The sequence below is a fragment of the Chinchilla lanigera genome, unplaced genomic scaffold (genome assembly GCF_000276665.1).
Source record: "Chinchilla lanigera isolate Chin_1 unplaced genomic scaffold, ChiLan1.0 scaffold00042, whole genome shotgun sequence".
NCBI lineage: Eukaryota > Metazoa > Chordata > Mammalia > Rodentia > Chinchillidae > Chinchilla > Chinchilla lanigera.
In genome coordinates, this window is record NW_004955443.1 from 5,747,681 (window position 1) to 5,774,069 (window position 26,389).

The 26,389-nt window shown below is 35.8% G+C and overlaps 1 protein-coding gene and 1 pseudogene across 1 annotated transcript; one reads left to right on the plus strand and one right to left on the minus strand.

Annotated features, from left to right (window-relative positions):
* Tmem33 (transmembrane protein 33) lies at nucleotides 1-26,079 on the minus strand. The gene is made up of 8 exons (XM_005391926.2): nucleotides 25,966-26,079; nucleotides 25,706-25,775; nucleotides 20,355-20,449; nucleotides 19,699-19,886; nucleotides 14,972-15,039; nucleotides 13,486-13,619; nucleotides 7,728-7,811; nucleotides 1-2,952 (listed from the first exon to the last, which is right to left on the minus strand). Exons 2-8 carry the CDS (start codon nucleotides 25,748-25,750, stop codon nucleotides 2,823-2,825), a joined length of 744 nt encoding a protein of 247 aa, XP_005391983.1. The 5' UTR covers nucleotides 25,751-25,775; nucleotides 25,966-26,079; the 3' UTR covers nucleotides 1-2,822.
* Nucleotides 21,664-22,295, plus strand: LOC102025851 (annotated as a pseudogene).
* Nucleotides 26,080-26,389: the final 310 nt, after the last annotated feature.

Here is a 26,389-nt window from a genome sequence, read left to right on the forward strand (position 1 = left end):
TTTTTTTTTTTTTTTTTTGGTGTGGTACTGGAGATTTGAACTCAGGCCCTTTTACCAAGCTACATCTCCTGTCTGTTTTTTTAAAATTTTAAAACATGGTCTTGCTATGCTACTCAGATTGGGCTGAAATTTGTAATCTTTCTGCCTCAGCCTCCCAGAGTGCTAGGATAACAGGTGTGTGTTACCATGCTTGGCTTGTACGGGATAGTCTGAAATATCCAAATGCAATTTTTAAAAAAGATTCCTTGTTTCACAGAAGCAAATACCTTGGCAAATTTTATACCAAGAAATTTAAATACAAATTATACTGAAGAAATTTCTCTTTAGAATCATGTTAAATATGACGTTTGTATGAACTTTCCAACTGTGCAAGAGGTTATGCACTGTGTCAGTGGTGGCAAGCCTTTCAGAGCTTTGATACAGACAGCTTGCTGTGGCATGCACGCCACAGGCTCACCACCACTGCACTATACCATTTCCTAAAGAATTAGATACTCTGGATGCTAGATCAACTCCTTTTAAACCTGTAAGAAAAAAATAAGCTTAGTCATACAGACAGAGCTAATTTCTCCTACTACATTTATTCTATCTATATATTGCTATTGTATTTCCTTAATTTTAATTTGGTACATGTAATACTATAACATCGGATGCCTAATCAGCCACTTGCAAATATTCACAATGCAGAGTTTCTAACTACTAATTTCATGCCAACTAAACATCTAATCATGCTCAAATTGTAAAATTTACCTTTTTGTGGTTGAAGAGTACTATATAGTAAGCATTCCAGTAAGGAATAAATCTGTATTTTCATTCAAATATGAGCATATCAGAAGTATTAAATTCTGCTATATGATTAAAAAGACTTAATTAAATCACAAAGTATTTGAAATTGTAGTAGTTTTAAAGTTAAAATTATTTTAAAACAAACATGGAATATTTACTTTAGGGAACTCTTTTGACCAGTAGTAACTTTAAAAATAAGGAAGAAAAACGTGAAACATAGGTACACTTAAGGGCTTTAAAAGTAAAAGGTAATCAACTTGAAAACAGGCTACATATACACAAGAAACAGAAAAACTGGGGAAATCCAAATAAGTTTTGTACTTGAGTTAGCAGTATTGTCCCACAGTTAATTTCTTCCTTTGGACCAATGTTCTATCAGTTATGTAAGATATTAACATAATAGGAAGCTGAGTAAAAGTTATACAGGAACTTTTGGCACTATTTTTGAAACTCTTCTATAAGTAAAATTATCTCCAGATTAAAAAAAAAAAAAAACTGTACAAAAAACCCTTCAGAATGTGCCTTCAGCTGCCAAAATTTGATGTAATTTAAGATAATATTTTAAAACATCATTAGAAATCAGTATGTTTACTGAATATTATAGTCACTTTATTGCTCTAAAAAGTTTACTTAAAACCACTGATTACATAAAAAGTAGTAAGGCTAGCCACACATACACATACAAAATCAACTGTGTACTGAGGTTGCTTCTCCAATTTAGTGGATAAACATTACAAAAATACAAAAATAGTTGTAGTTAAGCTACCAAGTAGAATTATTCTGGTAATCTATCCTAGAAATATCACCTTTCTATAAATTAGGAAGTTAAACAAAAGGAAAAAATGTTACTGATAAGTCACTAAAGAATGTATCCGACAAATCCAAATTACATGCAGACAGAAGAAAACTGGTTACAAAAACCATTTCATTAATCTAAAATTGTGCAATGTTTTAAACATTTCCAATCATGCAATAGTAGTAAGGATCAGAGTAAATTTTATAAAGCAGTTGATGGGAGCTGAACGAATAGGATTCAACACATTATACAACCCAAGTCACAGTTTTATAATATATCCAATTCCCCCAATCAGAGTACTATGAAATTGAAATCCACACTATGCCGTAAGTCCTCCCTCAACCATACTCTCAATGAATTGCCATACCTATAAACCTTTCCATTTAACCTTTTAAACCAAATTTGATGGAAAATATGAAATTTATAGGATATCTTTACTATTTCAGAACACACATGAGTATAGTTATATATTCTCAATCTTCAATTACATTCTTTTCACATGGCATCTCAACTGCTGCAACTGTCTACGAAAATTCAAGCCTGAGAGACCAAAAAACTACAGAATCAAGAATCTGAATTTGATAACTCTTCAAACCATAATTATACTAAAACCTATCTGTTCACATTTGTAAAAGGATTTTCTATTTGATAAATGTTACTCAATGAGTCTCTAAAAGGGAAGCTGTGTCACTACTACCTTCTGATATAAAATATTTATGTGAGCCCTAACAGCTGTCCTAGCAAGGCAGCACAGAATCAAAAACCATTTGAAATAAAATTGGTGAGAATTTGTTAAAATCATCAACCAAAATTACTGAATGGCAAAAGAATACTGTCTCAAAATATACTGAATTCACATGTTATTACCATTCTGAACTCATGCTAGATATAAACTCAGATTATTAATTAGGGTGAAACAAATTTCAAAACTAGCTTTACAAGAAATAAATGTATTTCATGATACAGGCATAGCAGCATCTAAAAAATCTGGTATATTTACCACTAGATACAAACTTCCTTATCCATTAGCAACAGAGCACAGTAAAATTTTCAGAAACTTTTATTAAAAAGGCTTGATTTAACATGCCAGGGAAACAATTATTTTTCCAATGAGATGCATTTATTTAAATTATGTAAATTGGATTGCGGTCACTGTAAGACCTGAAATTTTTGACCCCTAGCAGAAGTACCAGCTGCTAATAATGCTTATATTATATACATAGTTTAACTAGATGTTAAACTACACAACTGTTGGTGCCAGTCTGCTGATAAAGGCAATGCTCTGGAGGCAAAGTCTTCTCACAAACAGCGGGCAGGCAGGTTTCATTATTATGTGTTCAACAACAATCCTCAGTTCATTAAACAAGTTCCTGCAAAATAAGGAAAAAACAATGAATACGCACTACAATGCTGCCAAATGTTGATGAAGTTTATAAAGCCAATAAAGAATTTGCAAAAATAAAGATTAACCTAGAATGCATTAAGGGAAGCACACAGAATATACATAAAATGAACTGGGCCCACTGCAGGGTACCTATATAGTTCTAGCTCTCCACAGGCTGAGGGAACAGGATCGTTTGAGCTCAGGAGTTGGAGACCAGCCTGGGCTATACAGCGAGCTCCTGCCTCAGACACATTTACACACAAAACCAAATCCCTAAAATCAGCAGCTGTGTCTTTTTTTGTGTGGAAAAAATCAAAGATATTCTGAAAAATGGCTATCTCTAAGGACTGAGATTAGGGATGATTTGCATTTTTTCCTCTATAGCAGTCATTGTAACTTCACATTTAATTTAGACAAATTCAAACTGTTTTAAAAAGAAATCAAGAAAAGTTATATAATATGGGCAGCCCACACACTATTTCTTTAAAAGAACATACAATCTCTCAGAGCTTTCTTTATCTATAAATCCGCATGTATTTCAGAGTTGCAGTGAAATTTAAATGAGACAATATGGTGTTCAATGTTACTTTCTAAAAGAATAAAACTGGCTTTTTTTCCCCTGCAGAACCATAGTCTGGTCTCTATTTAATTTGCTACCTCATCTTATGCTACAACTTCTTTGCATTATGTTTCATGTTTGTACCCCAAACACTCTATAAATTCTGCCTTTGCCCTAAATATGCCTGCTGCCTACAAAATATTCTTTATTATATTCTGTACATGATATGCATTATCTGACACATATACTGTATTGTAATTTACAGATAATTTGAAAGATCATCAAAAGCAAGCAATACTGACTATTCACAATTTCTACTTTACTTGCTGATTCATCCTACACAAAGATGTAACTCCTATTTCTAATTTTCTGTATCTTCTGAGTTATCTCTATGGTTAGAATGTTTTCCTTTTTTGAAAGTATTTAAATGCTATCACACAAAGACAGAAATACACAATTTGGAAAAATGCACAACACACAAAACCTGTCCTTCCTTTATCTCCTGGGTTTTCTATCATTCTTCTTCCCTGTGATCTAAAATGCTACTCTCTGAGTAGTTTTCTAATTGTTTCCTCCACTAGATTAGTTCAGGTTCTGAACTACCCTAACAAGTCTCCAAACTGGTCTATTTTTTCTTCTTGATATGCCTGCTTCTGGAATATTTATTTCTAAATTAGATTTCATCATGTAGGTTCCTAAACCCTTCATACTGTAAACTTCAAAAGTCCTCCTATGTATCAAAATAAAATCCAAACACTTTCATAATCTGGTCCTTTCTGCCATCTACCTCTCTGAGCACAAATCTTTATCATTTTCCTATGTACTTCCTGAGCTCAAGTAACTACTGGTATGCTGAGTACTTCCAAGTGCCATGGCGCAACTACTCATTTAGCTTCTATTCCCACCTCCTCAATGAATCCTCATTTTTCTCCTATTCCCTATGCTTTCACAGGACCTTCATCATCACACTGACTCAGCTGTCTAATCTACTCAGGAGTAAGTCCCTCAAAAGTACATACTTAATTCTACATAAACCTGTTATCAATCATATAAAATCACCTATCTACCTACCTTTTTTTCTTTTTTTGTTTTTTTTGGGACAGGGTCTTGATAGTAGCTCAGGCCAGCCTTGAACTTACTATGTGGCCCAAGCTGGCCTCAAACTCATGATGAGTCTCCTCCCTCAGCCTCCTGAGTCCTGGGATTACAGACACCACCACACCTATTTGTATGAAATCACTTTTCAATAGGAATCAGTCAAATGAATAAAATGAGAAAACATCTAAAAATACTCTAATAAAAAAAGAAAAAATTCTGGCTGATCACTGGCAAAGATCAAGTCACAGACCAGTGGTGGCGAACCTAAGGCAAGCCACAGCAAAGTTCTCCCTGAAAGCTCTAAATGGTTCGCCATCATTGCTTACTGCTGTTAGCAGAATTCTCAGTGATGATTAAGATGTGGATCTGCACTGTCCAATATAACTGCCACCAGTGACACATAGCTTTTAAGTCCCTAATCTATAGTTTTCTGAAACTCAGGAACTGAACCTTAAATTTATAAATTTTAATTAATTTACATAGTTAAATGTGGCTCATGTCTGCTGACCTAGACAGCATGGACAATTTATTGCTATCTTTTCATTTTCAGTCTACAAAAAAATTCTAAATTTCTCAAGTTAGTAGTATGACTTAAAAGGTATATGGAAAAAAAACAGGGTATAAAGAAGCACAGAAAAACAAACTTATTAATGGATGGCAGGGCAAGAAAACAAAGACAATATGTAAAATCAACACATGGACCAGAAAAAAAGACAAAGAATCATGGAATCAAGTAAAGGGAAGGCTTATTTACTACCAGGGACTCATTAAGAACCTGTGTTCTTATGTGATGCTTTATACCTGTAATCTCAGCTATTCAGGAGGCTGAGACAGGAAGATAACAAGATTGAGGCCAGCCCTGGCAATTTAGTGAGACTCTGTCTCAAAAAGGACTAGGGGGCAGGGGAAGAAGGACTAGGGATATAGCTCAGCACTCCTGGGTTCAATCACCAATACCACCAACAAACCCCAAAGCAGAACAAAAATAAAACAAAGCCTGTGTCCAAAATAAGTTCCATTTCACAAAATGAACATTAAAACATTCCCTGAAATGAGAATCAGATCATACAGTAAGAAAGATAAGGTTGTTTTCAAAGAACCCAATAAGGTCTAACCCCCCATGCAACCTTTTTTTTTTACATTTTAAGAGACAAAGTCTATGTTGCCCAAGCAACATAGTTCAGCTGCTTTGAACTCCTAAACTCATACAATCCTCCTGTCTCATCAGCCATTGGTGTTGCTAAGCTGTGACTACAGGTACATGCCACTGTGCTTGGCACAATTAAGTACTTTATTATTTTTATTTGTTTGTTTTGAGGCAGGGTCTCATTATGTAGTATTGATGGGCCTCGAACTCATGGCAATCCTTCTGCCTCAGCCTCCCACGTGCTGGAATTACAGGTGTGTGCCACCATGACTGACCCTGGCACAGTTAAGTACTTTAAAAAGTTTTCTTCTCTATAAATGAAGAAATTCAAGTTGAAATAACTTTGCTTACAGTCACACTGTAAATGTGTCAGCATTCAAATTTAGTTCTTTTTAGCCATATTACAGAGATCACTCTAATACACTGGATTTCTACCTGAATTCTACATTATTTTAAACATGAAAATAAAAATGTCAAGACCTTTACTAAGTTACACTGAAAATGCTATAAAAACACATGTACTTATTTTTTAAAATTTTACTTTGAGAACAGAATCCATAACTTAAGTGTATTCTGTTCCTGAAAACTACACTAATTGCCTAAAATATGTCTGTTCCCCAGTTTTCTCTTGCAAACCTACTTTGTATAAGACTATCAGAAGAATATTTTGATCGTGTCCAAATCATCATTTCCACACATTTAGAAGATAAATTCAAAACTTGCCCTGTAACTCAAGAACCTTTATTATATGGCTCTATATACCTTTCTATTCTAATCCTAGTTCCAGCAACTCACCTTTCAGAATCCCTACTACAGTGGAACATGTCCACTCAATGCTCCTCAAATATGGCTTACACTTTTGTGCCTCTGAATTGAAGCTGCTACTGTCTCTCCACCTAAAATGCTTTCCCCTTTTTCACTGCGTATTTAATCTTTCCAGAACAAATTTAAATCCCGTTTTGGAAAATCTTCCTAGGCTTATCTTGTGGCCCAATAACTTTTTCTTTCTGTGGACTACAGTACTAATAAATAAAACAAACATATGGGTAACTCATTATACAGTATTCCGCCTTACCAAAGGGGTACGTTCTGAGACCTGCAAGAGATGCCTGAGAGCACAGATAGTAGTGAACTCTATATGCACTTTGCTTTTTCCTAACCCTACATACTTTGATAAAGTTTAATTTATAAATTAGGCATTATACAACATGGATATTCTGGACAAAGGCATGGTTCACATCCCATGTAAAAAGGAGGACAGAACAAAATATCATCACCCTACTCAGATCTGCACACAATTTACAACTTATGAATTATTTATTGATGGAATTTCTCACCTAATATTTTTGGTGAAACTGGATGAGAGGGGAACTGTTGTGTATTGATCTATAAATTCCTTATCCTGAAGGAAATTTTCTTGAGAATGAGACTTAAGTCTCATGTATCTTTACATTCCCTGTTAGCAGTGTTTTAAAGACAGTCAACTATATCCCCAATATCAACTTCTAAAAATACAGGTGGTCCCCCATGTACAGTTTGACTTATTTTCAATCTTATAATGCTATAAGAGTAATATGCATTCAACAGAAGCTGTACTTTTAAATTTTAATCTTTTCCAAGGCTAGCAATATTGTATGGTACTCTTTACTGCAATGCTGCTATTCCATGGCAGAAAGTTCCAACACCGTCAGCCACTACTGTTGCTAATGTTTGATAAGGTAGGCGGATTAGATGTACTTTCAATTCACGATAGTTCCAATTTACGACTAATTTATCGGGACACAACCCCTTCATAACTCAAAGAGGTCTATACAATCACCTCCTCATTAAGCCTAGCCAATTCTGAGGCCTAGAATTTAAATATACAAAAGCACTTTTTCCTTCTAAATTCTAAGCTATTAGTTAACTTCTAAGAGTTATAAAATAAAAAGTGTATACAAACTAATCATCAACTTACCGACAATATGGATTTCTTCTAGAGGAGTATCGAAGAGTAAGAAATCTATAGTATATAAAAGGCTGCAGCAAACTTCCTTGGCCGCTGAAATAAACAAATATAATGATAACTATCTATTACCAATTCATATGTATAATCAAAACTTATGGGCAATTCAAATGGAGAATACGTGCATATTCATTCATCAAATTTTTTTTTTTTTTTTTTCTGGTACCGGGAACCGAACTCACAACCTTGCGCTTGCCAGGCAGGCTCTTTGCCGCTGAGCTAAATCCCCAGCCCCCCAATTTTTTTTTTTTTGTTGTTTTTTGCCGGTACCAGGAATCGAACTCATGACCTTTGCACTTGCCAGGCAGGTGCTGTGCCACTGAGCTAAATCCCCAGCCCCTTATTCATCAAATGTTAAGTAGTAACTATCATAGCTAAATCAAAGTTATGCTTAAAAAGGAAACAAAAGAATGTAAACGACTAGTAAAGAGTAAAATAAAAGCATATTACTTTTGAAATTTTAAAATGCTAAGTCAAAAAACATCACAAATGTTTCCATCATTACTACAGACAATTGGCAAAAATCAAGTTTTAAAATTTAGTAAGGGGGGTTGGGGATTTAGCTCAGCGGCAAAGCGCCTGCCTGGCAAGCGCAAGGTCGTGAGTTCGGTTCCCGGTACTGGAGAAAAACCAAAACCAAAAAAAAATAAAAAATAAAAAAAATAAAATAAAATTTAGTAAGTACTCAAATAAACAATGTGTTTTATTCCATAAAACAAATGAAAGCTCAAAAGTATACTGGCTTACCTACATAGCCTGCACTAGTAAGTATTCTTGATTAGAAAGTATAAGCACAATACCCCCAAAGTTACATATTTGTGTAAAAATTTCAAGTCTGGAGTTCTTCCCTACAAAAATCTTTGAATTATGGTATTCACTGAAAAAACTAAAAATAAAACATAGCAGTTAGCCTGGGGATGTGGCTCAATGGTAGAGCACTTGCCTAGTACGCACAAGGCCCCAGGTTCAATCCCTCAAATTGCAAAAATACATAAAGAAAGAAAAATCACAGCAGCAACCTGAAGTGGACAATGAGATAGGAGGATTAAGTAAATTGCATTTTGTCTACTTAATGGATTTAGTATGTAACTACTTAAAATTCCAGTTATGAAAACTATACAGCAATTTTGGAATATAAAACTATATATATTACTACAACTATATCTCAAAACATGAACATGCTAAATGTAGTTTCTTAGGTTAATTTTTTTAGCCTTTCCTTTTAAATTGTATGATCTTTTTACAGCTAAAATAATTTACATGATTACAAACATCACTAAATTAAATATTACATCCTTTTTCTCCAACATATATTTTGCCAAACTTTTAACTTTCTAAATTGAAAATACACAGCATAGAATATATAGAGGAACTAATTACTGAAAAATGTTTTCTATTATTTAAGTGAATCCTTTTCTCAAAGCACAATTTCTAATATATCCTTCCAAAAACTTATGCCCACAAGTGTATAAAACGACTAACACTAATATAGCACTTTAGAGTAATAATTCACTGAATCCACATAACAACTCTAAGAAGGCAGTATTATAATTTTCAAGAAACTGAGACAGAAGCATATATACGTACTTGTGCACATTCTTTCCCTCCAAATATAAACGGACATACTCCATATTGTTTTTAACCAACTTTATTTTATCTTGGAGATCATCCCACATGATAACATATAAATCATCTCAATCTTTTTTTATAGGCTCCATCTTAGGCTTGTACCAAGCCTATATAACAAGCTCTTTACTACTGAATATTAAGGATTACTTCAGTATACAATTAGAAATAAAGCTACAATGATCATCCCTATTATCTTTCTTTGCACACATGTGCATGTTATGTGTAGGATAAGTACAGACTGTAAATTCATTTTAAATACAGAGCTTGCAGCAATACTGCTACAAATAAAACTTGATAAAGCCTTCTAATATCAGACCGTGTCAAACCTCAGGGTACCATATCAAAATGGTAATGACATGATTTTTAAAAATTTTATACTTTGGGTTATATTCAAGTTACATACTTAAAGCATTAGGGGCCAGGGATATAGCTCATTGGCATAAGCACCTGCCTGGGAAGAGCAAGGTCCTGAGTTCAATTCCTGGTACAAAAAAAAACCCCCAAAACAAGCATTAGAGGCTTTCCATATTAAAAATGGAGGGTCAGGGATTTGGCTTTATGGTAAAATGCTTGCTTAGCATGTGCAAGGCCCTAGGTGGGATCAGTAAAGTGCAAAACAAAATGGAAAAAAAAAAAAGAAACAAGAATGCAAATTTTTAAAAACTGCAATTCTTAAAAATAAAAATTACAAAACAACTGAAAGACACACAAAAAAATAGGAAGCCTGCCTATGTACCGGGGTTGAAAACTTTTGTTAAAAAATTTGTCCCAGACTTTTGTTAAAAAGTACTTTCTACCCAAAAGTGATTTATAGATTCAATGCAATCATCAAATTATCAATGATATTCTCCACAGAAACAGAAAAAAATCGTAAAATATACATAAAAACAAAGACTCTGATTAGCCAAATTGATCCTGCGCCAAAAGAAAAAATCTAGAAGCCTAACAATACTTAACCTAAGAACATAGTAAAGGGCTATAGTAACCAGGACAGCATGATAGTGGCATAAAGACACACACAGACCAATGAAACAGAAAGGACAGCCTACAAATAAGTACTACAGCCCATTCACAGTCAACTAATTTTTGACAAAGAAACCAAAAACCTACGCTGAACAAAGGACAGACTCTTCAATAAATGGTGCTAGGGAAAACTGTATACCTATAAGTGGAAGAATCAAACTACTGTAGATACCTTTCTTTCACCATAAACTAAAAACTCAAATTGTCTAAAAGTTCAGAAACTATGAAAGAAAAATAAGAGGAACACTTCAAGATATCAGTATAAGCAATGATTTTTTGGATAAGACTCAAAAGCACAGGCAAAAAAGTGAGAACAAATTGGATTATATCAGACTAGAAAACTGCTGGACAGCAAAGGAAACAATCAAAACTGAAGACAACATAGAGACTGGGAGAAATTATTTGCAAACATTCATTTGACAAGGGATTAATATCCAGAATATATAACGAACTTAAGAAGCTGAAAACAATAAAAAAAACAAATGGGTATATGATCTGAATAGACATTTCTCAAAAGATACGCAAATAGTCAACAAGCATACAAAAAAATGCTTAAGATCACTAGCCATGGGGAAACGCAAATCAAACTTACAATGAGATATCATCTCACCCATCAAAATGACTGTTGTGATAAAAGCAAAAAACAAACGCTGGCAAGAACACAGAAATAAAAAGAATTGCTATACACAACCGAAAGGGAATGTAAATCAGTACAGCCACCAATGGAGAACATTGGGGTATTGGATCATGTATTTTTACTTATTTGGGGAACCCCAATGTTCTCCAATCATCCCATTTCTAGGTACTATACAGCCAAAGGATCTGGAATGAGCATATCTACACACTCGTGTTTACTTTATCACTATTCACTGTCTCAGTGAGTTATCCATTAGCAGATGAATGGATACAGAAAATGTGATACATATATACCCAAGTATATAAACACTACAGAATATCATTCAGCCATATAGAAAAATGAAAAACTGCTATTTACAGCAAAAATGGAAGGTCCTGGAGGAAATTAAGTAATAAGCCCAGCATAGAAAGCCAAATACCGAAAAAAAAAAAAAAAAAGGAAAATACCGTATGTTCTCATTCATACACAGAAGCCAAAAAAAAACTGTTCTCAAAGAACAGAGTAGAGCAGTGATTACTAAAGATTACAAAGTGTAAAAGAGAAGGCGGAGATAGGGAAGTTAGATAATAGGTACCAAATTCCAGTTTCAATAGAGAAGCAAATTTTACTGGAAAAAAAGTGTAGCTAATTTCTCCATTTAAGTATTTCTGGTAAATTCTCATTTCCTATACAATAACTGGAAATTAAGATGTAACTCTGTATACAGGTAAGTGTTTGGGTAAAACATTCGAGGGGTACAAATGAGTTACTGCACCGATGAAGTCAAAATCTGGCCCATCAACAAAAAATCTGCAGTTCTAAAATGAGGTTTTGTTTGTCTAAGTTTACAAAGGATCTCAGCATTTCATTTTGTTTGTTCATAGTAATGAAGACTGAATTCAGGGCATCACACTGAGTTATACTCCCACTGCTTTTATTTTGAGGGGGTCTTACTAAACTGCCCAAGCTTAGCTTCCATTCGTGATTCACCTGCCTCTCAGAGTGCTGGGATTACAGGTGAGTGCCATCTGTTCTGGCTTTTGTTTTATCTTTTGTAGCACAAAGGATGGAAACCAGGGCCTCACAATTGACAGGCAGGCCCTCCACTACTGAGCTACACTCCTGATTTAAGATGAACATAATAAATTATTGTACTTATTTTAAAATGTGGACATCAATTATATCCATATAAAAAAACTAGTTTAGTATTTACCATTTGAATTTTCTAATACTTACATGAAACAGATGCAGAACCTAGTATGCTCTAAGACCAAGGTTAGGTGATCCAAGAAACAGAAAAATGAGTAAGAAAGGAAGTAAGACGTTCCTTTCACCAATTAAACTGTTTAAGTGTCTCGTCAGGATTACAAAGAGAGATGAAAAATAAGATCTATAAATCATAGGGAAGACAGTACAATTTGTATCTTTCTCTTTGCCCCAGATTACATTACCCTCTTGTGTACTTTCACCTTCTAGGATAAGACTTACTAAATCTAAGGTAGCCAGGCATGGTGGTGCAAACCTGTAATCCAAGCACTTGGGAGACTGAGGCAGGAGGATCTCCGTGAGTTCAAGACAAGCCTGGACTATATAGTGAGTTCAAGGCCAGCCTGAACTGCATAGTGAAACCCTGTCTCAAAAAGACCAAACAAAACAAAACAAAACAAAACAAACAAAAAAACCAAACTACAGTAAAAGTTTTATAGTTCAGTAATTTATAAATATAGCTACAATAAATTCATCAAATCCTATATCAAGCATTCATGGACTGTTGCTGCTGGATTTTATACATTTATCTATTTTCAACTAACTTTTTTTTCTGTACTGGGGACAATCTGAATATCTGTGCATGCTAGGTAATAATGATCTAAATTGGGTGTCATGGTGCACCCCTGTAATCCCAACATTCAGGAACCTGAGGCAGGAGGACTGCCATGAGTTCAAGGCCAGCCTGGGCTACCTATAAGCAACTATTGCTGTAAATCTGATTTTTTTTCTCGGTACTGGGGATTGAACCAGGAGGTATTCTACCACTGAATTACATTCCTAACCCTTTTCTTTTTACTTTGAGATAGGGTCTCACTAAGTTGTCCAGGCTGGACTCAAATGTTTGGTACCCCTCCCTCAGCCTTCTGAGTAGCACCAACACACCTGGCACACCTACTATGTTCTTGACTTTAAAAAATCATCTCAGTAGTGGAAAGACTCTTTCAAAAGCAGTAACTTTGAACTCAGTTTTCAAAATGTTCAATGATGTATCATAAGGAATACACAACAGATTCCTAGGTTTACTATGTCTAGCTTCTTTATAAAGTGATTAAGATCTATCTAGCTCTACATGTCAATATCTACTTAATTGATTCAACCGACATAAAATTTAAATTAGTATCTTTTTATATTCACTCACCAATCTTCCAAAAACACATTCACTTTTATTCTTACCTAAAAAGCATAAAAACTGTAGCAGGCATCAAGAAAATTTCATTGCAAGCAATGAATTTCAGAATATTTTGTTGATTAGCACTTAATTTATCCAAGACAGCTCTCAGTAAAGGTAAACTATTTGAACCCTTTGCCTAAAACAAAAGAAAACGAACATTATAAATAACGAAGCATTTTGATAACTCAGTTACAGTCATCGCTCAGTATCCATGGAAGGTTAGCTCCAGGATATCCCTCACATACGACCATCTGCAGATGCGCAAGATCCTTGTTTAAAATGATAAACTATTTGCATATAATCTATACACATCCTCTCATACTTCCAATCATTTCCAGGTTACTTATAATGCCTAGTATAATGTAAATGCTATATAAGAAGTTAAACTGTATTGCTTAGAAATGACAAGGAAAGTCTGTATGTATTCAGTACAGACACAATTTTTTTTGGCAAGTACTTTTAATCTGCAGTTGGTTAAAGCCACAGATGCAGACCCCAGGGATACTGAGTGCTGACAACATTTTCTTTTTTAAATCAGCAGCCAGCATATCCAACAGATAATATCACCAAAAGCCAATCATTTGAAAAGTATTATAAAAGTTTACAAACTAAAGACAGACATCAGTGTATTTTCCTTATTTTATTTTGTGTATTTGAAGACAACACAAAACACATTAACAAAAGTATACTGCTAGATGCTTTTGAAAATATAATTTTATATTATATATTTTTATTATTATTTTTATTTATATTATGTATTTTTATTTTTTGAAAATATAATTTTACAAAAAAAACACCCCATGGTTATCTCTTTTCCAATCAAATAAAAAAATCTATCTATAATTAAATTAAAATATGTGACTCCTTAGTTAATGGTAGAAATTAAGGAGACCTAATTGCTGTGATAGCCAGAATTATAAGATAAAGAAAAAGGCCAACAAAAAGCACAAATTGAGATATTTTAATTCAAACTTCAGTGCATATGCAGTATATCCTCCAGGCACACTTAAACAAAGCTTAATGTTCCAATCCAGCAATAAAATTTCAGGACAGTAGCAGTTCTTAACATTAATGTAAAAAAAAGAATCAGAAAACTCTTATTTATCTTTCATATTAGAATTATATTTTGACATATTGCTTCTCAGCCTTTTGGCTAAGATCATGTGTAGAATTATATACTGACACAACAAGACAACTCATCAAGCTTAAGGATATGAGTATTTTAAAAAACAAAAAACTGTTTCAGATTTCAGAAAATCCTCTGGAAACTGGGAAGGGGTAACTTTTAGTGCAATCCTTCTTACAAAATGTACTAGTATGTGACATTCCAACAATAAAAAGTTCTAAACTCAAATTACTAAATAAATTTTTAACAAGTTTTAAGGAATAAAGGGATTCTCATTGACAAATGCCAAAAGGCCTTAGAACTCAAATTTATGTCTATTTTCTATAATCCAGGAGTGAAAGAAATAGCATTGTTTTACTTACATCGAGGACCTTTTTTGTGTATGTGGCAGCATGAAGCAAAGAGAATAATAAGACTGGGAAAATACTCACTGAAGAAAACAATTAAGGAAAATATTTACAAGTTATCAAGTATTTTGCAAAATGTATGCACTACGTCCAAATATACAGACATGAAAAGCCTGCAAAATAAGTCCCGTGCAATGCTTTTGTTTCACTGACATACCTTGAATCAAATACAGTTTTGTTATTTATTTTAAAATTCCCTATGATGAATGTGATCATTATATTTATCTAAAATATATCAATGAACTTAATAAAAAACTAAAATGTACTTTCAACCTATAAAATAATAGAACAAATGTGCTTATGACACTATATATAATGGAAAATTTAATTACTAAGCATATAAAAAAAGTATTTGACTTTCTAAAATTCACCATTCTTTTTGTGAAGAAAAAATACAAAGAAAGATTTTTCTCATTTATTTCTACTGGTTAGTAAAGCAAACATCTGCGAAGCTATATTCAAAGCCAAGCCACCTCAGAGAATATGCAGCTTTTAACCCTACAGTGGCCATCCTGGCCATTCTGAGCCTTCAAACACTTGCATGCTTTCATGGATTTCAATGACTGAGGAAAGAGTCAGAGGTAAAGGTTAAGAGTTAATTCCTAAATTTTTCTCAGCTGAAGATCTTCTATTATTTCTTTCCTACAAAACCCCCATAATTTTATGGTACTGCACCTAAAAAGCTGCTATAATTATGTTCTCAACAATTTAAGTACAGGCATAAACAGAGAATCCTTATACGTAAGTCCAGTGGTCTGACTTTATGCCATGGATAAATATACAATTTTCATTCAAATTTTTAAAAAATGGAAATTGCTCAAAAGATCTCATTTACCACCCCAATTGCTGCCAGGTTGATATTAGGAAAGAAAAAAACTTGTCAAGTATTTCATGAACTGATACTACTGTTAATTAAGAATGGCAAAAATACTAGCTCTCAAAATACTAGCAGTTTCTAAGAAATGAATTGTATTTTCTTACCCTAGATGAAGGCTTAATGTAAATGGGAAATGGTAACTACAATAATATAATCTGAGCATCAAATTCATATAACCACAACTTATTTAGGACTCTAAATTTTCTAACTTTTTTTTTTGGTTTCTTTTCCAGTACCAGGAATCGAACTCACAACCTTGCGCTTGCCAGGCAGGCGCTGTGCCGCTGAGCTAAATCCCCAGCCCCCTCTAACTGCTAATTGGTGAGCAACTGCCCAAGTATTAGAAAAAAATCTAATTCTCTAATAATATAGTAATTCTCCAAATTAATAACCTGACCAATTCCTTCTTAGTACTCACACAAATTAGGTAAAATGCCAATTTTCTGAGTAAAGGTCATACACACATACACAGTCTTAAATATTTTAGTGAATCTCAGATATACCCCTTTAAAACTGATGAAAGCTACAATCCTCTCTTAAGGTTCTGTGAAACTCTGTTACAGTTTAAATAATTCAATTTAAACTCTGACATGTATCCAGACTTGCACACTTGCAGACAGATTCAGTAACAGAGGCAGTGTCAGGTAGTGAAACAGAACTCTGAACTGTGAGCTGAGGTATCTGGGTTTCAGTTCTGGCTCTGTCATCCACTCATTTTCCTAGAGTAAGTTTCAAACCCTTCCAAATAAGTTCAAGGCCAGCCTGAGCTAAATAGCTAGTTCAAGGCCAGAAAAACAAAACAAGACCATGTACAGGGCAAAGCCAGAGATCTCTACTGCGCTGTTTATCTTTAATATTGTACAATTCACAAATCCACATCTTACGCTGTACAGTTCACAAATCCCTAACAAGAGACTCATCTTAGCTTGCAGTGTCACTTTTTAAACTATTTGGAGGTAAGGGGTGTAGAGTACAATTTTAACCCTAAGTACTTTACTTCATATAATAGACCAAGTAAAATTATCACCCTTACCCAACTTCTTAAGAATCAGATTAGTATTTCTTCATATAACCAGTTTATGTTATTCCCACTGCTTACCACTCTTCCTTCCAAAAGAATAGGGAATATGAAATCCTTATCTTCAACGTACCAGGAGACAGGTTAGTAAATAACCAACTAGACAGGAAAGGCTGTCTTCACAGTCAGTCTCGTTTGTAAGACCTAAGGTTTCATTCACTCAACAAAATATACTGAGCGCCTATCTGTGCCAAGCACTGTCCCAGTGTTCAGTACTGATGTGTTCAATTTGCTCTAAATTAATTACCTAGAATGCATTTCTCACTTCTATTTCTCCAAGGAAATTTTAAGCTATTAAAAGGCATAATGAAGAACTTTTACATGTCTTCCCATAGTATCTCAAAAAAACAAGACTTTTAGGCAAGGCATGGTGACACACACCTGCAATCCCAGCACTTGGGAGGCTGAGGCATGAGGATCGCTACAAATCTGAGGCCAGCCTGGGCTACATAGTGAATTCAAAGCTAGCTTGAACTACATAGCAAGACCCTGTCTCAAAAAAGTGAAGAAAAACAAGAATTTTAATAATTGTGATTGCAAAGCTCCTCAATGAACAAGTCTAAAAGCTAGTCAATCCAATGATATGCCAAATAAACACTTAAGAGTTGTAGTACAACCATCTAGTGAGTTTTACCAAAAAATAATACAAATTATAATGTGACACTACAGATCCATACATTAAAACATTAAAAACTCTACCCTTATGTCCCAACCTACTTGCATTATCATGATAAAAAAAAAGAAATTTAAAACAGAATCTCCACATACCACACATATAAATGGTTACTGGCTCTACCTAGGAACAGACAGAAACATCTTGAAGCTACAACTGGGTGCAGTAGTTCACACCTGTAGTTCCAGACAATGAAGGAGGCTGAAGCAAGAGGGTCATGAGTACCTTAGGGAGACTGTTTCACAATTAAAAAAAAAAAAAAGCTGGGGACGTCTTCAGTGGTAGAGTACTGAGTCCAATCCTCAGTACTGCAAAAAAAACCTGCACTTAAATATTTCCCATTAACTGTTAATGAGGTAGGCCTTTTAAGTAAGAAAGATCTTGTCAGCATTACTGTTTACCACCCAAAGTTTTGAGCACAACACAATGATTTATTTTTTCAAAGCATACCTCATAGTAAATATGTCAAGTTCCTATACACAGTATTGAGGTGCTCGGGAAATTTGAGTTAATTCCTCTTCTAGTTTGTTTAACACTTGTAAGTCCACTTAGGGGCTGGAGTTGCAGCTCATTGGTAGAGAATATGCTTGGCATGTACAAAGACCTGGGTTTAATCCTGAACAACAAAAAGTGTGTTTAAAATTTGAAACTTTAGCTGGGTGTAGTGGCACACACCTGTAATTCCAGTACTCGAAAGGCTACAGGCTCAGGCAGGAGGATCACTGTGAGTTCGAGGCCACCGCAGGCTACACAGTTTAAGTCCAGGTCAGCCTCAACTGCATAGCAAGACTCAGTCTCAAAGAAAAAAAAAAAAACTTCACAGGCATAGGTATTATGCTTGTAAATGTCTAATATTTAATCTTGCAGAAATAGTTCATTGTGTTTTCCATCATGTATGATTGTATCAAGTATTCAAACGCTCTTAGAGCAACAATTCAAAAAGTACAAAATGGTATAATTTCCAGAGGGATACTCTACAGGGGAAAAAAAAAACCTACAGAATGGTAACTCTTTTATTCTCACAATGCATAAAAGTCCTATAAGAACCCTATTTTTAAAATGTGTAACTTACTGCTTTGCTTACTGAGTTGTAGAACTCTCGTTTGGACTAACTCCCATTTCATCATTCTACAACACACCTGAAATGTGGAAATGTACAAATTCCAAATGAACTGTTAAATTTTCACTGGCTACATAGACTACCTATGTGCGTCTTCTTTTCCTATATTACATAAATATTAAAAATTCTTTGAATTTTATTATTTCTTAATTAAATTTCATTTATTTCTAACTTAGTGGGTGATAAGAAAGAAACAAGCTCAGGATCTCTCTGGGTATTTTTGGTTTTTCTTGAGACAGGGTCTTGTTATACTGTTCAGGCTAGACTTGAACTCATGATCCTCTTACCTCAGCCTCCTGAGGGCTGGGATCAGAGGCCTGCGCCACCACGCCCAGCTAGGATCTCTCTTTTTGAAAGCAAGAGATCGGGATACTTTCCCAAAAACACGAATTAAATGAAAGAAATTTTTAAATGTTAAAAGTCCTGTGTAAGCTTCTGGTTTGAACCTGAATTTTTTGTGTATGTGCAATACTGGGGACTGAACCCAAGGCCTTTGCACAAAGCTACATCCTCAGCCCATTTTATTTTGTATTTTGAAACAGGGTCTTGCTAAGCTGCTAAAATTCCCATGCTAGCCTCAAAGTTGTATTCCTCATGCCTCAGCTTCCCAGAGTACTAGGAGTACAGGCATACGGCACCATAAGAATCTTAAGTTTTTAAACATCCACTGCTAATACAGAAGCTGACAGGAGGTAAGAACAATGACAGACAAAGTTTAAAATTCCCAAATCAGCTTTTTAAATGTTTAGATTTTTAATAACAAGGTCAGAAATTCTTACACTGAAACTATCTTCCTCATGGAAATGAAATGCCAAAAGCAAATAAACCCATCCTATACGGAATAGCTTCATTACTGAATCTTTCCTGCCAAACATAAGAGATCTCCCATATGCTTAGCTGGTGATTTCACTGTCAAAAGAGTAGAAAAGGATACTTGTAACAGGGTAAGAATTGACGAAGATGAGCGAATACAACAGGTAGTGGCAGCTGTCCTCTAACAAAGCCTGGGCCAGGAATGCTCTGCTTAACTGGAAGTGTGGCAATCTTTGATGCAGTCTCAGAGCACTGGTCAGAGCATTTGCCAGCAAAGCACGTTGATAAAAGCTTGCTGCTTCATGCAACCTGCAAATTATCAAAGGAGAAGTTACCATGAGACAAACAACTACCACGTCTCTTCCTCCTTTGTGAATTGCATCAGAATTGCACAACGCCTAAATCATTTAATTGCCAAAAGAAAAAAAATTACTTTAACTGAGCCTACCTTCTTAAAAGCATCTCTTCACATATATACGCAACTGAATTTTATGAAACAGTAATTTTTCCTATCAAGTTAAAAATGCAAAAACCATGAACTCACTTCATTCCTATTGATCTATTTTTCTTTATATTTTGACTATGATATTAGTTTCACAAATCACAAGATATAAAATATTTCTCCAACTGATTACTAGGTTATCAGTGATTCAAAATGGGACTTGTACTTTATTTGTCCTTAAACCCTTTACAGTTTAGTAATGCTTACACCTGAAGGACGTTTTATAAACTGCCTGCACAACTGGCTTATCGAAGTTGGAAACACATAATACATACCCAAGAAGAGGTAGAACAAACAAAGCCGAGCAGTAAACTGTGAACAATCGGGAAAGCCACATTGCTGTGTCCAGTTTATTGGCCATCATGAATTGCTAGATTGAAAAAGAAAAATATTTAGTAATCTAAGCCTGCAAATTATGTTTTCAAGGATATAAAACATAGAATTGTTATTCCTATTCAAACTATTTTAACAAACATGTAACATTTGTTTTTAGATCATTAAATGAAAACTTACTAACTGTTTGAACATGTATGTGCAATGATAAATCCAAATACTCTGTAGTTTTTATGTGGAAAACACAGGAAGTACTTAAATAAACAAAAAATACCAGTTGATATCATAAAATTTGAAAAAAATTAGAAAAAAGCTGAAAAATTTACAATTGTCTGTGTTCCTTCAACACTTGCAATTCTAACTTCATTTTTAAAAAACATTAAATAAGAACTAATTCCTCTCAAGGGACACATAGTGCGTATTCTTAGAAAATCTCAAATCCAAATAAGTATGCCTTAGAGCTGAATAAGAAGGCATCACATAAGTCCAGTTTAGATTAAATAAACCTTTTAAAAGAGATATAGAAGCCAGGCATGATGGTGCACGCCTGTAATCCCGGCACTCAGGAGGCTGAGGCAGGAGGATGAGATCGCAGTGACTTTGAGACCAGCCTGGGTTACAAAGTAAGCTCAGGGCCAGCCTGAACTGAAGAGTGAGATCCTTTTCCAAAAAAACAAAAAATAAAATAAAATAAAATAAAAATTAAAAAAAAGAGAAATAGAAAACCATGGTAATTGTTCCTATCAAACTCCTTAGTCCATGGTAGATATACAGAGGGGCCTACTACCTCACAACAACAGGTATTAAGTGGCACCTGCTTCTCTTTTATGACTCTGCACTCCCTTAAGGCTCTCCCACAGGTTTTACATGAGTGCCAATGACACTAAATTAAACTTCCATTTACTATTTTTTTCTCCACTTTTTAAAATCTTTTCCTTTGCTGTATTCTCCCCATATGGGTCCATTACTATTGAAGCAAGAATATAAAATGTTTTAACATCAAGATGTTTTAGCATTTATCTTTAAATTATAAGGAAACTTTCACATTTTCAACAATATAAATATTTAACATCAAGATCCAATACAAGGGGCTGGGGATTTAGCTCAGTGGCACAGCACCTGCCTGGCAAGCGTAAGGTCATGAGTTCGATTCCTGGTACTGGAAGAAAAACAAAACAAAGAGATCCAATACAAATATACATGGCTGCATAAAACAGTCTTACAGAACAGTACTTATCCTTAGCATGTGTAATGGACTTTGGTATTTTCTTTTTTTTAAATATTGGTGCTTCCACTAAGCTGATTTCAAAATGGGTCTACCTAAAGTTTAAAAATACTGTTTTACTAGTGTAGCACCCCTGAGTGGTGCAAAACTGGGCACCAAACCTACTGCAAGGCCAGGGCTGGACTGCGCCAAAGTCTGGATTTCTAGAAGGTATGAGATGCTCAGAATGCATTGACTGGAAGGAAAAGCACAAACAATTGCTTTCATCGCTGCTGGTATTGTTTTTCACAGGCTGGTGGATTATCAAAGATGCAACTGTTATTTAATCCCAATATGGAAGAGTTCAACCACTCAAACCATGTCTGTGGTGTTACAGCAAGCATAACCTTCCTAATGATTAAAGCAGTACCAAATGGACAAGCCTAGGGCGATAGAGTGAAGATTGTCTGGGTCAAATAGGTTGCTAGCATTTGGCTGCTGATTGGTTTTATGTTGGCTTTTGGATCTGACTGTGTCTAAGTGGATGGTCTTTGGAGGTTATATTGTTAAAGAAAAACCCATAGTATATTTTGGCATTCCTATATTTTTCCAAAATGTTTTCATATTTTCTGGAGGACTGGTGTTTATGTGTGGCCACACCAAAGACTTGTGGCAATGAAAATAGTAGACTTTCTGCAGCTGGGCAGCTCTGTTGGGGGTGTTTTACTGCTCACTCCTAGTCTTTTGTAATGCCATTTTCTCAACTTATTTCTGATGCCAAGGATTTAGCTCCTGCCTGGCAAGTGTGAGGTCCTGTGTTCAATTCCCAGTACTCTCCTCAAAAAATAAAATAAATTTATTTCTGAGTGCAGTCTTAGCTTCAAGTTGTGTAATGCTAAAATCACAAGAACTCTTTGTGTAACAGCAACAAAATCTCTTGTGATATGCACCTAGTTAACTTATACAATGTAAAGGAAACTGTTTTACATGTGTAACTTCTGTCAAGTTTTGTTTTGTTTTGTTTTGTTTTTAAGGTAGGGTCTTGCTGTGTAGTCCAGGCTGGCCTCGAACTCCTGCTGATCCTCCTGCCTCAGCCTCCTGAGTGCTGGGATTACAGGCCTGTACCACCACACCCAGCTCTATCAAGTTTTATCATGGTATAATTTTTTAAAATAAAAGTTACAGAAGAAATTATGGACTCATCAGAGTATTTTATCTGAGGTTCAAAAAACTGTAATGAAAGTGCTCTGAAGATATAATGTATTTAAATGTGGCCTCTTCTTTGTCAAATGTTAAATGAAATATAAACATTTTCTTGTTTTTATAAATTTTAAAAAATACTGTTTTAAAGTAATTTAACTTGCTGGGCGTGGTGGCACACACCTCTAATCCGAGCACTTGGGAGGCTGAGGGAGGAGGATCACTGTGAGTTCCAGGCCCGCCTGAGCTACAAAGTGAGTTCAAGGCCAGCCTGAGCTGCATAGTGAAACCTTGACTCAAAAAGGCAACAACAAAAAAAGTAATTTAATATGACAAATTGTGCTGCTATAAACATGGGTGCACTTATATCACTGTAGTATGATGTTTTCAGTTTTTCTGGAAACATACACAGAAGGGGAATAGCTGGGTCAAACAGGACCTCCAATCCTAGTTTTTTGAGGAATCTCCACACTGATTTCCACAGTAGTTGTACCAGTCTACACTCCCACCAACAGTGGAAAAGGGTTCTTTTTTCCCTACAGGCTCGCCAGCATTTGTTATTGGTTGATTTCTTGATAACAGCCATTCTTGAAATAAATGGATGCAATTAGAGACTATACTCATAAGTGAAATAAATCAGACCCACATGTGTAAACATATTGTCTCCCTAGTGTAAGAAACTGAAAGAGTGCTGGTGGTGCACACTTGTAATCTCAGCACTTGGGAGGCTGAGGCAGGAGGATCATTGCCAAGTTCAAGGCCTGCCTGCTACAAAGTGAGCTCAAGACCAGCCTGAACTGCACAGCGAGACCCTGTCTCAAAAAAAAAAAAAAAAAAAAATCCGAAAGGTACAAGAGATAGTGTGGAAGGGAAAGAAACTACTAGGGAAAGGAGGAAAGAAAGAAGGAAGGGAAAAAAATATCATGGCTAATTTCTATTGGTTTATTGTAAGGAATAGTTAATGCTTAAATTTTTTTTGACAAATTTTACATGCTTATATCTGGTAATCTGAACAACTACTTTGGGTTTTGTTTTTTTTTTGGTACATGGAACTGAACTCAGGACCTTGTGCTTGCCAGGCAGGTGCCTGTGCTGCTGAGCCACATCCCTGGCTCTGAACAACTACTATGAAGATAATAACATGCAATGTAACAACCACTTTTGATTTCCTATCATCTTGTTTTAAAATTCTGTATCGTATTTTTTATTCTTATTTTTTATTCTCTCTAAGGTCAATCATATTAAAAAAGCAAATTTAAGAACAAAAAAGTAATTGAACTTTCTGAGAAAAAATATTGAGAAAAAATAGTTTTTTAAAAAGAAACTATTTTCAAATATGAGGACATTTTACTGAACATCTTCCTAAGCACATGCAGGTAATTTCATAAATATGAAATATCCCTCTGATTTATTCTACCCAGACTTACCACACTGTAATTCCCCTAAATATAAAAGATTAGTAGCAGTTAAGTGAAAGGATGAATTTAGCTTACTCTGCTAATTTTCTTTACAAATATTCAAACTCTACAACGTAGTTTAAAATTCTCTTTAAAATTTATTTGTGTAGGGTGATAATTCTGCAGTAAATGACTGAGTTGTGTACTTCATTTGGTACAATACTATGGATGTGAATTTCATCATACAATTAAAAAAAAAGTTTAGAAAGGTATAACTGGTTTACATTTTTAAGACTGAACTATCCCAACCACCACAGCTAGTAATGTTTTACAGGCAAAAAACATTAATGGGTCTTTGAGTGAAAAACTGTTGAGAAGCCAGACAAACCAGACAAAGCGTCAGTCTCATGCTGTAGAACACCTTTCAATTATAAAGGGGAAAAGGTCTTTACAGTGGACAAACTGATGGATATCACCTTAACCAAACAATACACTTCAATTTCCCAATACAGAATTAATCAGTAGGAAATGCCTCAGCTATGCACTGAAGAAGGGACACACTATTACTTATGTAACTCCAATTTGAGAAGCATTCTACAAAACAAGTCTGGACTCTTGAAAACTATCATTATTTTGAAAGACACAAAAGGGATGAGGACAGAAGAACTGTTCTGGACTACGGTAGACTAAAGGGATATGATCAGTAAACGCAAGGCGTGCTTTGTGGAAAAATATTGGGAGAAAGAAGCAGCTTTAAAGGAACAATCTGTGAAGCTGGAACACGGATTGTCTATTAGGTAATAAGGCGTCAATCTAAAATTTCCCAAATGTGATAACTGCATTGTGGTCACGTGGAAGAACACTTACGTTTTCTGGGTTAACAAATACGACTAACTCAAATGGGTCAGCAAAATGAAAACGTGTGTATCCAAGAATGCTGCAATTAAAAAAAAAACTTGCCCAATTCACAAATTCATAGTTTTCAAACTAAAAGAAAATAAGTCTTCGAGTACAAATAACTGGAAAGCTGCAGATCAGCATCTTAAAAATAAAAAATTTACAGAAGCCTAGTATTTCTTTTCATAAAGAAAAAAAGTGAGGAAGAAAAGCAGCCCGCTCTGCATCATTTCTCCACGACATGAAGTAAGTACAAAGGTCCTCTGCCAATTCGTGGGTGCGCCCCGAGGCGTGTGTCACAGCACCTCAAATGGCATCTTCAACCTTGGGGTCGAGGACGATCGGAGAGGAACGGCAGGAAGAGACAGGAAGACTGCGTTCCCCTGCACACAGGTGGGGGCCACCTGCTCCGGGCCAGCGCGGCCGCTCCGGGAGAAACTCCGAGCGCGCCCTCGCACGCACCCCGCCCCCGCCCCCGCCCGCCGACCGGGTCCAGAGGGCTCCGCGCTCCCGGAACGCCGTGGAACCCCGCAACACTGCCCGCGGCTCCGAACCCTTGCACAGGACGCGAGAGGAGACGACCGCGTCCACTCACCACAGCGCCCGCCCCCTGGGGGCCGTTCGGGGTCGTATCAGCCATGGGAGACAAAGTCGCGCCTGCGACGCTGTATCGCGGAGAGAGAAGGAAGAAGTGACAGAACGTCAGCGCCGGGGCCACGACCCGGGTAACCGGCCTCCCCGTCGGGTGCCACGGGCCCGCCGCGCCTTGCAGGAACTTCGAGACCCCAGAGGTAAGGTTTCGCCGGACCCAGCGCAGCACACTGCCCCAAGACGGCCACAGCGACCGGGAAATACCTGTCCCGCACCGCCGAGATCAAAGCGGGCTTTCTAGAAAGACCGAAGCGAAGGCGGAGCTTTGGCAAGGCCCTAAAGGACCGCCTAATGCTGCCGGCCCCTGGTTATTGTCGAACTCGGAAGTACTCCTTTCACTTCCGCGGGCATGAGTCCGTGACTGTGAGGGCAAGCGGGAGCGGTGTCCCGAGGCATGGCGGGAAGTGTAGTTTTTCTCTTCCTTTCGGCCTCACCTGTCCTCCTAGTCAGTCATTGGCTCAGTAAACTAAGAAATGAGACCGGCCAAATTTTGCCTCATCTCTGGCACAAGGAGAACCTTCCCTACTCTTAGTCAAATCACAAAATCTCTTTATTCCCTAACATAGACGCCTCAGAAACATCTTTGATCTGTCCTTCACTTGCTTGTTAACTCTTTCTCAACTTCTAA

Excerpts from the sequence above, each read along its gene's own strand:
- Tmem33 (XM_005391926.2), bottom strand. The coding sequence starts at position 25,750 with ATGGCTGATACGACCCCGAACGGCCCCCAGGGGGCGGGCGCTGTG. Across the intron at positions 7,812-13,485 it reads ACAGTTTTTATGCTTTTTAG|CGGCCAAGGAAGTTTGCTGC; the intron begins GTAAGAATAAAA and ends TGTTTATTTCAG. Across the intron at positions 2,953-7,727 it reads AGAAGAAATCCATATTGTCG|GAACTTGTTTAATGAACTGA; the intron begins GTAAGTTGATGA and ends CTTATTTTGCAG.